Consider the following 13,619-nt stretch of genomic DNA (forward strand, 5'->3'; position numbering starts at 1 on the left):
GGCCTCAGAGGGTATAGGAAATGAAGGTCAGGGGTGGCGAGGCACGTTAAGGGCTCTGAAAGCAGAATCAGGGTCAAGGATCAGAAGTGTCTCCCCCGCCCCGGGCCATTTTTAGGACCCAGGTGTTCTGGTCCTCCCCAGCCCAGACTGACTCCAGGTGCAGGCATGTCTGGCAGGTCGGTAAGGGGTATTATGTAAGAAGAGGGGTTGGGGGTGGGAAGTGAAATGGAGCAAAGAGTGAAGGCAAAGAGGGAAGGAAGCAAGGAGAAAGGCAAGAGCCCATGAGAAGGGAAGTGGAGATGCAGGTGCAGAAACAGCAGCTCCTCACCGTGGGGAAGCCCAGCAAGGAAAGGTGTCCTCTGGCCTGGATGGGTCTCCCAAGCTGGCTCTGCCTCTTGCCAAGCCTGGGTCCCAGCAGAAGCCGGCCCCTGGACCTCACCCCACAGTGGAGGTGTGCAGAGGTGGGGTTCGGCCATGGCCGCTGGCCTCTTCCTCCTCTTCTCTCTGTCCTTGGGCCCTCCTCCTTCCTCTCACTTGCCTGACCCTTCATGGCCTCCTCCACTCAGTCTTCCCATCCCCTCCCCTCACTGCCCTGCAGTGCCTTCCAGCTCCTCTGCTTCCAAGGGGCCCTCCAGTTCCTCTGCTTCCAGGGGGCCCTGGGCAGCCTGTGGCCCTCTTTGGGCTGTTTCTCTCCTCCGCACAAGGGGGTGGCTGCCTCTGAGGCCTCCCAATGCCAGCATTCCATAGGATCCCACCCCCAACACCCCCCAAGTTCTTTCCTCCATTGTCTCTCCCTTCCCTCCCCAGCTCTTTGCACCCTGACACCAGCTCCTTCACTGAACCTTCCTCTGGCACTTCAGTTCCAATCTGCCCAGCTCCCCTGGGCCAGCCCCCCTCCATCCCCTGCCTCTTTGACCTCCTCTCCTTGTCACCCCACAGAGATCTTCCCTGATGGCCTTTCTTCTCTCATCCTTTACTGCCTCTCCTCACTGCTCAGAAAGACCATGTCCTATCTGGGTCTCTCTGGGGACTGAGCCTCGATGGACCTGGAGGGGACAATAAAGAGGATGGAGAAAGGAAAGGAGGGCCAGATTGCTCCTGGTGAGAACAGGGGAGTTAAAATCAGGAGCAGGGGTATGGGGGGCGGTGAGTGCAGGAGAAGAGCCTGGAGAGCATGGCATGGAGATGACCCCAGCTGGGACAGAGGTTAGCCAGGAACACTCTGCTGGGCAAGAAGAAGAAAGGAATGAGAAAGGATGTTGGATGAGGCTGCTCCTGGGAACTGGATGAAGAGAAAGCAGAGGCATGAAAAAGATAAAGATAATCTAAGAAAAAAAAGGAAGGGGGAGAGAAAAGAGGCGGAAAGCTTGAAAGTGGTATGGGGGAACAAAGACTGGGAAGCAAGAAAGGACAGGTGAAGAACAGTGATGAGGAGGCAGAGATGCGTGCAGAAATGGGGACCATGAGGGCACAGATGGGAAGTGAAGATACGGGCATGAAAGATGAGGAAGGGACAAAAAGGGAGTCAAGAAAATGAGAGGGGATGGATGGGCAGAAATGGAAGTGATACAGAAATTAGAGACAACAAGGTACAGAGTGCGAACTGGTGAAGGCACAGGGATGGAAGCATGGAGATGTCAGAGTGCCAGGATGGAAGGCAACAGAGGCACAGAGAGGGAAGTGACGGGAGGACAGGTATAGGAGGTGATGAGAGCACAGCAATGAGGGCTGAGATGGGGACCAAAGATGGAAGGTGATGAAGTATACAGATGGGAAGCAATGGAGGTATGGAGGTGGGAGGTGATGTACCATATGGGAGGTGAGAGAGGTATAGAAATGGAGGTGATGGTGGTACCCTGTGGGAACTGATGACAAGGTACAGAGATGGGAGGTAATGTGGAGAACAGAGAAGGAAGTGGACTAAAATGGGAGGTGATGGGATCTCTGGGACAGCAGGTAACAGGAGCTTTGAGATGAAATGTGAAAGAGAGACTGAGATGGGAAATATGGGACCTGACATGGAGATGAAATAAAATGTGAAGAGGGAGAGACCCAGGAGGCCTGGGATTGGAAGTCATGGGGACGCAGTAATGGGAAGTGTTGGGGGCACAGAGAATACGGAAGACAGAGATAGAAGGCAGCAGGTACAGAGATGGGAGGAGGGGCTTGCGGTGAATCTTAGGGGTCTAAGGCAAGAAGTGGTGAAGGGACTGGGCTGGGAGGTAAAAAAAAAAAAGGCAGAAACTAGAAGTGCTAGAGGTTAGAAACGAAAGGTGATGGGGTCTGAGAGGGAAGGCTAAGTCAACGCTGACAAGGAAGGTTACAGCAGGGGGGAGACACCGAGCTAAGCGGTGACAGTGTAAAGTGGGAGAGGACTGACCTGAGAGGCGATGGGCAGACTGGGGTGGGGGACAGAAATTCAAACAGTGGGGAGTGGGAGATGCGAGGGTCAGAGGTGCAGCTAGGCAGAAATGAAGAGATATGGAGAGGAAAAACCAGAGGTGAAGGGATGAGGCTGGGAAAGGATGGGACAGTGGAGCAAGCTGATTGCTTGGGAGGCGGTGGAAGGACAGGAATGGGGGAAAGACAGGACAGGGGCTGCAGGAACAGAGGTGAAATCGCCAGATACAAGGAGGTGAAAGAGGCGGTGATGGGACACATCTGAGGAGGGGTGATAGATGGGACAGAGGTGAGAGGTTGGTGGGGGACCGACAAGGAGATAACGGGCACGGAGAGGCTGGGCCAGGAAGGTGACAGTGGCCGAGGAGGAGGGAAGCCAGATGGAGGAATGATAAGGGGCAGGGATGGAGGTGGTGAAGACGAAGAGAAACGGGGAAGGGAGAGCAGGGCAGAGCGGATGAACGGCCAGATAGGGAGGGGGTGAGGGGGCCTACACAGAAGGGTGGTAACACCCCGGAGACAGGGATTCGGAGGTGAAGGGGAGGCAAGCAACGAAAGTGAATAGAGATGAGGGATAAATGGACGGGGTGAGGGGATGCTGCTGGAGAGGAGAGGGTGGGGCTGAGGTGCTGGTGGAGCCCAACATGGGAGGTGAGGGGGCGCGGGCCCGCAGAGCGGAGGGGCCGGGCCTCGCCGCGCACCGGCTGGGGTGCGGCCCGCGGGGGCCAGGGCCGCGCGCAAGGGAGGCCCCGGGGGCCGGCCGGCCGGCCGGTATCGGCAGCGCCACTTACCGTGCCCGCCGCGGGTGAGGAAGGGCATGCGGTTGATGGCGATGGGCACGGTGCCGTGCTTGCTGTGGAAGTGGTGGACGTGGTGGGTGGTGCTGAGGCTGGAGGAGACCCGGGCCCCCTCGGCCGCCCCCAACAGCAGCAGCAGCAGCAGCAGCAGTAGCGGCAGCAGAGGTGGCGGCGGCGGCGGCGGCAGGGGCCCGGCCAGGGAGGGGGGGCGGCGCGGGCACCCCCCCAGCCCGCTCCCCCCGGGGGGCATTTCGGCCCGGGGGCGGCACCCTCACAGCCCCATGGCTGGGGGCGGGGACGCGGGACCGAGTAGCCCCGCGAAGCCCCCCTCCGGCTCCGAGCCCCGGGAGGGGGGTAGGGGGTTGAAATGAAGGAAAATCAGAGCCCAAGCCTCGGTCCGGAGCCAATGAAATCAAGTGGATACCGCCGGGGAATCCGGGGTCCGCGGAGCGGCAACGCCAAGGTCCAGGACGCCTGGGTCCATCGCGAGGAGCTAAGGGTCCCCCCGCATCCCGGCGGGGTTGGAGCGGCACAGAGGGCCGTCAGAAACCCGGGGGAGCGCCCGGGGGAGGGGGCATGGTGCCGGGTGGAGAGATAGGGGAGGCGCGGGGGCCAAGCAGGGAGGGGAGAGCGGGGAAATCCTGCGGAAAAACCGAGCCGGGGAGGGGGGACTGGAGGAGAGAAGCAGGAGACCGATGGAGACTAGGGCCCGCCGCGCCGCGGCTGCCGCTGCCGCTGCCGCCCGACGGAGGCCGGCGGGGAAGGAGGGAGCGGCCGTGGAGCGGGGGGGGGCGGGAGAAGGGGGAAGGAAAGCAAATCCGGGTGAGGGGGGAATGAGGGGAGAGGAGGGGAGAGGAGAGGAGGGGAGCGGGGCTGAGCGGAGGGAAGGCGCGAGCCTGCGAGATTCCAGCGGAGAGATGGAGGCAGCGGAGTGTTGCTGCAGAGGCTGAGAGGGCTGGAACGGAGAGGGAGGGAGAGAGGAGGGGTGGAGAGGGGAGGGGAGGGGGAGCGCGGGCGGAGGAGGGGGCAGGGCGGAGGGACCCGAGCGGCTCCCGATCTGCGGGCGGCGCTGGGCAGCTCCGCCGCGCGGCACCTGGCTAGCCGGCTCAGCGCTCGCCTCTCCTCTGCGCGCGCCCCACCCCTCCCCCACGCCCGGGTGCGCGCACCCCTTCCGCCCCCTCCGGAGAAGGGGCCCTGCTGAATAATTGAACAGAACTGAGGCTAGCCGGAGAGGCCGCTCTCTTCCACCTCCTCCCACCACCCCCCACCCCGGGCCCGGACGAGCCCCAATAGTGCTCGAGGGCCCAGTGCGCAGAGATGTGGCTACCACCACCTCTGCACGCACCCCTCGGAACACACGTGCACGCTAGGATGTGGACGGGCTCGGGTATGGAGACACCCACGTGCCCATACAGGCACCAGTGCGCGCGCACGCACACAGGCTCAGACACAGACATTGCATACATGTGCTCCCAGACACCCGGCACACGAACTCACACCCAACCGAGTGTGTACACATGCTCACACACATACGTGTTTGGTCACAGGCAATGAATGAACAGCCAGCATACACACGGACACCCCCACCTCCAGGTCACCCTCCAAGAACAGGGTCACCCATATGCAAACAATGCACCCGGAGCCTCAGAGGTGCTCAGAGTTAAGACACCACACACACAGTCCCTCCACACCTCCTCAGACGGGTGCTTCCCCCACCCGCGGCAACCCTCCTGGACACCTCCAATCCTTCCAGTCCACTTCCTCTGCCCCTCCCCCCATATGCAAACCTCCCCGTCTTGGGTGGGGAGGGGGCGATTCCAGGATAACTATCCACTGAGTGTTCCACTTGGGACAAAACCCTTTCTGAGCCACTTATGTCCTGCTGAGGAAGCCATTCTCCTTCTAGGGGGCCTCTCCACTGAGACCTGCCCCTCAGACTTGGCGGCACTTCTGGGAAGTAAGAGCAAGGAGGCTTTCATCCCTTCATCTGGATGCCACCTCTGCACTGACATCAACCTGAGTTCTGCTTGGACGGGGTCTTGCTGGGGGTGGCGGTAGGGGTGTGGGGAGGCCGAATGTAGATGAGGAAGAGAGGGAGGGAGGGAATGATGAACCTGGAAGGAGACAGACAAGGAGAGGCGAAGAAAGGGCAAAAGGGGAGAGGGGCAGGGCAGGGGCTGGCTTCTGCTTATTATCCAGCATTCCGTTTTGGAGCAAAACCTGTCACCAGGAGCCCTGAAAGAGCTTCGCCCAGCTCCTGGATGCATTCAGGACCCGAGACAGCTCCTCTGCCCCAGCTGCCACCTTCCCCAACTTATTAGATGCCAATGCCCCATTTGGTCCCCAGCCTTTCAGAGGGAAGAAAGGAGTCCTCAGAGGCACCCAGAAAGAAGTGTCCAGGTGGTGTGTGGCCCCATGAGGGAGGAGAGTTTGCAAGCTAGGGAGCACGGCTTCCTGCCCTCTCTTCCTGTGCCCGCTCTTGGCCCTGGCTCTGGGATAGAGACTGACAGAGCTCTGAGCAGGCAGAAAATGTATGGTCCCGGAGGGAGGGAGGGAGGAGCCGGTGGCGAGAGGAGAGGAAGGGAAACCGCCTAGAGGCCAATCAATACTAGTGAGTGGGAAGTGGAGAGAGCCGGAGGGGGTGACACTGGCGAGCAAGGTGGGGATAGAGAGGGTAAAAAAGAAGGGAGAGACAGAGGTGTGCGGGAGATCAATAGAGGCTGCGGAGACCAGCAGAGCGGCTAGGGAGATGAGAAACAGACAAGGGCAGAGATGGGGAAGAACCCATTGCCTGGGAGAGCCCGCGGACAGGCTCCGGGAGGTGGAGCTGGAGCTGCCCAGGGAAGCGCTGTCCAGACCTCAGCCCTGGGGCTTCAGGCCCTGCCAGGAAGCAGGCCTCCGTCCAGCTTCCTTCCTCTCTCATTTCATATTCTCTTTTTTATTTTCTCTCCGTTTTCCTTTCTCTCATCCTGACAATGACTTCTCTCCCTCTGATCTCCTACCTTCCCAGGGCAGACTCCTGAGCCTCACAATGGTGCCTTCACCCCCAGGAGGAATCCCCATGTCCCAGATGGAGAAACTGAGGCCACACGTAGGGAAAGACTGTCCTGAAGGTCGACTCCTCCTCATCCCAGTCTTTTCATCACCAGACAGCTCCACACCCCAGGCCCAACCCTCTGAGGATGCCTGGGCCATCCCCACCCCCTCCATCTCTTCAGGCACAAGGGCCCTCGATACCCAGGGTGCCTCCAGGGCTATCACACTTGGGGTGAAGTAGACAGGCATCTGGGCCAGGTTCCTACTTGACCTTGTGTATCAGTGGAGCCCCCAGAAGACCCGTCATAGAGACAGCACGAGCATCAAACAGCCAAGCCTGGAGAATCAGGAGGAGGCACAACTTCAAGAGAAAAGGGGTTGAGATCTCAAAGGCACCCCCAGGGCCAGTGTTCAGAGGCTCCCAGATTGCACCCACCTTGTCTTTACCTCCAAGGCTCTGCTCGGGCTCTGCCACCATTCACACAGACCAGTGCTCGGGGACAGTCACACTTCCCAAGAGGCCCCTGTTCCCCAGCCCCAACTCTCCCTGCCTCCCACCTGCCTGGAACCCAGGGAAGTCGTTCCACTCTCTCTTCCCACCCCTGCTGAAAGATGGCTTGACTCCCTCAACTCACATCCATCTCTCCACTCCCTCCCAAAAGGCTCCATCACGTGGGAGTGCAGTAGTGAAGATGGGCAGCGCTCTTCTCCATCCTGACCCCCTGCGGCCATGGCAAGAAATGCCCACCATCTGTGGCACCGCCTCCACCTCCACCACCCCGGGACTAAACCTTAAGAACACCCAGGTTCCAGCCGCACCCCGCCCCCAGCGCCCTGTGATTAAGGGCATGGATGTGCCTGTTACTGAGGCCTCAGTGTCCTTAGCAACTAAATCAGACAGCTGGTCTCCATCTTACGGTCTTCTCTGAGGACAAATTAAAAGGACTTTGTAAGCCGTGAAACACGAAACAGTCAGTAGGGATAGTTACTATTAAACAGCAAAGTTACCACCATCCCCAGATCGCCTGCGCAAAGCGGGAATGAGCTGGAGAGAAAGAGGCCCAGCCCCAGCCCGTCCTTATTCCCCGATAGGCAGGACTGGAGCGGCCCTGAGCTGGCCGGCGTCTGCGGGCTTTGGCAGGTACAGAGAGTGGTAGGACCGGACAGGATGTGGAGGTACCCAGGGACGGGCCCGCCTCAGAACACCAGAACACTCATGGAGATGAAGGGAACGCTCATGGAGATGGAGGGGGCATTCTTACAAAGAAGGAAAAATCAAGAGCCCAATCCTAGAAACCAGTCGGTTATGCTTCCCTTAAGAAACTCAGGACTCTGCCCGATGACTAAGGCTCCACAGTGTGGCATGGAGGCAAAGGCACTGACCCCTGTTCTCAGCCCAGATCTGCTATTCACTCTGGAAATCCACCGACTCCTCCAGGCCTCAGGGTCCATGTTTGCGAAGTGAAGTGCGTGTGTCTTTTTTCAGGCAGCTGGCGTGTCGTGTCCCTGATCTCTCAGCCCAGCTACCCCCAAGGAAGACCATTCAGGTGACACCTAAAGAGGCCACAGGCTGCCCAGCCTCCCCTCAAGCAGGAGGTTGTCTCTCCCTCATGCCTGCCCCACTGCCCTCTCTCAGCCAAGTACTAACCAGCTGCCGGCCACCGACCATGTGGGACTGGAAACTGCTGCTGAAGCCCTCTCTGGGAAGGGGCCTCAAACAATATGCAAGTTGGCAGCAGATGCCCAGCCAGGGAGGAGAAGAACTAGGTGAGGACACGAGGGAGTGTCCTTGTGGATCCAAGGGACACCCTACAGCTGGGTGGGACTACACCATGGCTGGCCTCCAGGGAAGCCAGCTGTCCGGAGACCTGGCCTCCTGGGAGTCTCCTGAGCCTGTCTTCTGGGGGTGTAGTCCTATTCTGGCCAGGAAATAATGGGTTTCCACTGCACACTTCAAAGACACCAGGGGCAAGGGGGTACAGGTCAGCAACCGCCCCACCAGTCCTGTGCGACAGAGGTACGACACTTGAGACCATGGCCAGCGTCAGGACAGTGACAGAGGCTGACACATCTTTGGGGAGGGGTGAGGGGAGCAGTGTCCCACCAGCTCAGAAGGAAGAGGAGAGGCTGTCTAGCAACCATCACCCCCGACACACAGGTGTCAGGAGTCCTGCAAAGGCCCGAGAAGGGATTCCAGGAGGCAACAGCAGCCAGTAGCTCCCCTCCATCTCGCTCATGACAAGAAGGGACGGGAAGGAAGCAAGCAGCATGGCTCTGAGAGACCCTCCCTCCTCCCGGGGCCTCCCCCCAACACCTCCAGCCCTCCCAGTCCTGCACTCACGGTCATTGCAGATGGGGCCTCCGTAGGAGGTCATGGTGCAGTCGCAGGTAAAGCCGTCCCACTGCTGCAAGCAGACGCCCTGGTTGGCACAAGACTCTTCGGTGCAGGTGGTGCTGGGGCCTGGAAGAGGCAGGAAGAGGGAACACCCCCCGCTCAGCCAAGCCCCCTCCCGCCCCAGGAGTTACGGAAGCTTTGGGACCAGGCCAGAAGCCCTCCCTCAGTTCTGCCGAGCAGGAAGGGCCAAGAATTCATGGGGGTGGGAGTGGGGGAGTTCAATGACAGCTGGTCTTGGCGGGAGGCAGCAGGGAGGACAAGTGACCTGACTCTCCCCACACCCTGTCCCAGCGCAGTGGCAGCAGGCTCCATCGAGGCCACTTGGCCCCCCAGTCTGCCGGCACCCCACAGGGTCACACCTAACTCCTGCACCCACACTCACCGTCACAGCCCCTCTCCACCTGCCCGATGCGGTGCAGGGCGTCGGCGATGAGGTCAGGGAGGCGCCCATTGAGGTCCACCGAGGCCAGGCAGCCCTGAAAGCCATCCCGAGAGGCCACCAGCTTGGGCAGGTTGTTGAACATGTTCTTGCTCAGACCGCCAATGTACAGCTCCCCTGTAATGGGAGTGGGGTCAGAGCTCGGATCCCGGTCCCCAGATCCCCAGGTCCCTCCCAGGACATCAGCCTCCAGTGTCGGGTCCCGCAGCCCCACACGGTCTCATCCGGACTCCAGCTTCCTCTCTGAGGGGCAGATGCCCACCCCCACCCTTCCTTCTTCCTTCTCCACTTCTCCATCTGTCTGCTCCCCTCCCAGAGACGCCCAGATGCCCGGGGAGGGGAGAGGGAAGCAGCTGGAGGAACCTGCTCCGTGCTCTCTCCCACACATTTGATGCCAGTTCCGGCCCGTAATCAGGGCCTTTCATAGCTGTGCATCCTGGTCCCTTCCACCCTCGCTCCCTCCCTTCCAAAGTCTCCCATCCCCAGAATTCCTCCAGGCCTCTGCCAGGCTCTCCCAACTCTGGGTTTTCTGCTGGGGGTTCTAAGCCCGGCACCTTCCAACAGCTAGGGCTTAGACTGGGGATTCTGGGTGACACTGGCAAGAAGTCCTCCTCAGGGACACTGGTCCTCCACATCACTGCCTGGCCACAAGGACCTCAACTCCCTGGAAGTCCTGGCCGGCCCATGGCAGAGCTCCAGCAAAACATGATGGGTCAACCCTGCTGCCCCTGCTGGGAACTCAGTGCAAACCAAGACCAGCCCAGACCACCCCTGGGTTTGCTGCCACTGCAAATTACTTGAGACACATCGCCCCCTTCTGGCAGCAGGGAGAACTGGCAGCACTATGCCATCGGTTCTAGGGGCTTCCTCCATGGCTCAGAAGTAAAGAATCTGCCTGCCACACAGGAGACCCACAAGATGCAGGTTCGATCCCTGGATGGGGAAGATCCCCTGGAGGAGGAAATGGCAACCCACTCCAGTATTCTTGTCTGAAAAACCCCATGGACAGAGGAGCCTGGAGGGCTACAGTCCAAAGGGTCGCCAAGAGTTGTACCCAACTGAATGTCTGAGCACCGGCGCAGGATCTGACCAAGCTTCTGGTTCCAACTCCATGGCCCACTCACTCTGTGACCTCAGGCAAATCACATAGCTTCTTGGAGCTTCCATTGCTGCCTCAAGAGGAGGGTGGATTCCAGAGTCTCTAGGAACCCTCCCCACGCTGGGACAGTCTGAGTCACAGTGACACCAGGGATCCCTAAGGGACTGGGGGCTGCTCTGGGCGTGTGAGAGTGGCTCACATTGCCCCAGTGGGCTCTGGAGAAGCCACAGGCCTCGTCCTCATTCCTGTTGTTTCAAGTCCCTGGATCTCTACGCTCATCCCCCTCTTCTCTCGTCTCTGACACACCACTGTTCTAGGGGCAGGCAGTGATGGCCCCACTAACTGCTAAAGAAGCCCCGGGGAATGGGGGACCTTCGTATGATGCTGACCCCACCAGGGAGGCCTGGGTCCAAACCAGTGCCCAGACTAGTCCCGCCAGTGCCCAAGGAATACGACCAGGGCAGCACGTGGGGACCTGGAGACTGTTCCTCCTTCCTCCCCTCATCACAGCCCCCTCCCAGCCCAGCAGGGACACTGCTCTCTCTCTGGCCCCCAGCATGGCAGACTTCTCAACCCTGGAGGGCCAAGAGGTCTTCAGAAGGCCCGGCTGCCTTCTCCTAGCTCTAGGGTGAGGCCACCAAACTCCCTGTGAGACACATCCTGCAGGCAGGCTTTCAGTGTTGAGAGGGCAGCCTCGCAGGAGAGCTGAGCAGAACTTTGACAGGAAGATGTCAGGCTAGACACACTGGAAAATGGGAAAGAGCGAGGGAAACTGTGGGCAGGGGCAGGACAGAATCACGCAAGAGAAAGAGCATCCCAGGCCGGGGGTGATCTTGCTGGGGCCAAGGGGGTATCTGGGCTAGGGCCAGGCCTCCTCCAGAGGCCCCAGGCCCCACCTTTGAGATCGAGGTTTCGGGCGCCATTGGAGTGCTGCGTGACAGTGCGGGAGTCAATCTTGAGCGTGTGCACGTTGCCCGGGTCCCTGGACACCACCACGTTGTGCCACTGGTTGTCATTGACTGGTTTGTCTGAGTTCCCCTTCATCAAGGACGGGCCATTCCCCAGGTCAAACACGTAGTGGATGTACCTGCCCCACAGTAGGGAGGAGACACTGGGTCAAGGTGGGGGCTGGGAAGGCGGGGTAAGGAGGAGCTACAGCTGCAGGGTGGGGGTTGGGCTGGAAGCTGCAGGAAGAAGGGGCAGAGAGGGAGACCTCATAGTGGAAGGACCCAAACCAACAACACGGGGACTCAGTTGTGAGGTCCCATTGTGGGGGATGTGGGGAGGGAGGCCACAGAGGACCTGGATCCTGGGACAGGCTCCGAAGAGAAGCTCATGGAGGGATAGCTTTGTGGAGGCAGTAGGGTCCTCTGGGCAGGGACAAAGCTGCTCTAGGGTGGGGGCCTCTTAGGCCAGAGAGGTCACGGGAACCCAGCCCTGCCTTCTGTCTGTAGTAGGGCCGGATGGCCTGAGCCAGGACAGTGAATGGAGCACAGATATGACTGAGAAACCCGTGGCAAGGAAGTAATTGGGGGGTGACCAGGGTGGAAGAGAGGATGCCGCTTCTCCGTCTTGGCTGGTAGCGGGGGGACCTGTGGTCTGTGGGGACTGGACATCTTAGCCAGTGGCTGAGGGAGCTGCCTCTTGGTCATGGCGGGGACAGGGGCGACCACGTCCTTGACAGCGGTGCAGAGCCCAGCACCTCACCCCTTGACCAGCTCGATGACAATGAAGTCGTTGCCATTGCCTGAGTTGAACAGGAGGAGCCCGTCGGGGGCTGTGGTCTTGAACTGGAAGAAGAGGTGCATGGAGGCATAAGCTTGGAGTGTGGCGAGCGCCAGGTAGCTGCTGCGACTCTTGAAGGTGACAGGATCGGCCACGATGGCACGCAGGCCAAAGCGAGCATTGAGCTCACAGTAGGTGATGTCCCCGTCCTTGCACTGGTCCATGTAGGGCTGGCCGTTAAACACCAGCCCACTCAGGTGCCCGATGAAGTTGGAGGGCACCACGGAGATGAAGCGCCGCTCCGTCATGATGCCCGTCTCAATGTTGTGGAACTCCAGCCGCGTGTGGGCCCCTGCCATCTGTCCTGCTCAGCACAGGAGACAGAGATGGGGACATGGCTTTGGGGCCCAGACTGTAGGATCATTTCTGGGGCTGGGTCTTGGGTCCCCAGGAGCCTCCCCTCCACTCAAGGGCCACATGGGAAGGATATCAGCAAAGCCCCTACAGGCGCTGGCAGCACACCCAGCTCCTGGGTCTGGGGGACCTGTGGGACTCTTTGGGCCAACAGGCTTGCAGGGCAATGCTGCCTTTGGGGAGCTGAAATGGCCCCTGGGGTCCAGGAGCCCATGACATGCCACCGCTAAGGGAGAAATGGCACCCAGGCAGGGGTCACCAAGAACAGGGCTGCAGACTACCTACCCTCCACGGTCACGTTGTCCACCGACAGCTGCAGGCTCTTGCCCCGTCGCACCACCCTCACTGTGTGCCACTCATTGTCATTGAGCTTGTGCCCCGCAAAGAGCGTCTCAGGGCCTTTACCTGCGGCACCAAGGGGGGAGTCAGCTCAGCACATCCTCCTGCCCTCATGTGGCTGCTTCAAGTGCCACCCCGGGCACACAGCCTCACCTCTGCACACACCCACGCACACAGGTACACCACACACACATGTGCACACACACAGAGCCTCCACACACACCCAGTCACAAACACAGACGCACTCGGTATCGCCACACTTGGTGCAACTCCCCAGGGTGGCATTGGAAAAGAACACGGAGTGAGTGAATAGTGCGGTGTCTTCGGAGTTGTGCCCTAAGGCCCTGCACCTGGAGACTCACACCTACGACCAGCATACTCAGCCCGCCTCTCCTCAGGACCTTCCGTGTCAGTGTGTGTAGCCCGCAGCTGAATTCCCAGCCTATACACATAGGCCTCAAACTTTCAAGAGCCCTACCACGCACCCAAATGTGAAGTGCACCTACCGCCTCACGGCTGTCCATGAGCACTCCACACACAAACACACACACAGCTCCCCCATCTAGAGCAGCGGTCCTCAACATTTGGGCACCAGGGACCAGCTTCTTGGAAGACAATTTCTCCCTGGACCAGGACGGGTGGAGGATGAGATGGGGATGATTCAAGTGCATTACATTAATTGGGCACTTTATTTCTAATCTAGTGCCACCATGGATCTGACAGGAGGCACCGGTCCGTGGCACAGAGGTTGGGGATCCCTGATCTAGAGGGACCCAGTGTGACTTTTCTGCACACGCCTAGTTAATTCCACACACCCGGACATACACATCACGTACACAGCACGGCCAGCATGGCCAGAAAGCGGAATGTCTTTTTTTGGAATTACGGCCATTTATTCAAGACCTGGATGAACCGCTCCCAAGACTAAAAACGTTTAGCTTTAGAACGGTGCTGCAGGCCATTTGCGGCACCCCT

At 59.7% G+C, this 13,619-nt stretch overlaps 1 protein-coding gene across 17 annotated transcripts in view; it reads right to left on the minus strand.

Moving 5' to 3' along the window:
- Window positions 1-13,619, minus strand: part of NRXN2 (neurexin 2) — a 110,535-nt gene that overhangs the window by 33,050 nt on the left and 63,866 nt on the right. For 13 of the 17 annotated variants that reach the window (XM_061406834.1, XM_061406838.1, XM_061406846.1 and 10 more), the window contains 5 exons: window positions 12,591-12,710; window positions 11,874-12,255; window positions 11,063-11,253; window positions 9,011-9,184; window positions 8,575-8,694 (listed from right to left, as the gene is read on the minus strand). In XM_061406834.1, the coding sequence (XP_061262818.1) occupies window positions 8,575-8,694; window positions 9,011-9,184; window positions 11,063-11,253; window positions 11,874-12,255; window positions 12,591-12,710 (987 nt within the window). Of the gene's footprint in view, window positions 1-3,191; window positions 4,176-8,574; window positions 8,695-9,010; window positions 9,185-11,062; window positions 11,254-11,873; window positions 12,256-12,590; window positions 12,711-13,619 lie in introns of those variants that run through there. The other 4 variants (XM_061406845.1, XM_061406843.1, XM_061406842.1 and 1 more) reach the window with 3 other exon arrangements.

Source organism: Bos javanicus, chromosome 29, assembly GCF_032452875.1.
Source record: "Bos javanicus breed banteng chromosome 29, ARS-OSU_banteng_1.0, whole genome shotgun sequence".
In the NCBI taxonomy this organism is placed as follows: Eukaryota; Metazoa; Chordata; class Mammalia; order Artiodactyla; family Bovidae; genus Bos; species Bos javanicus.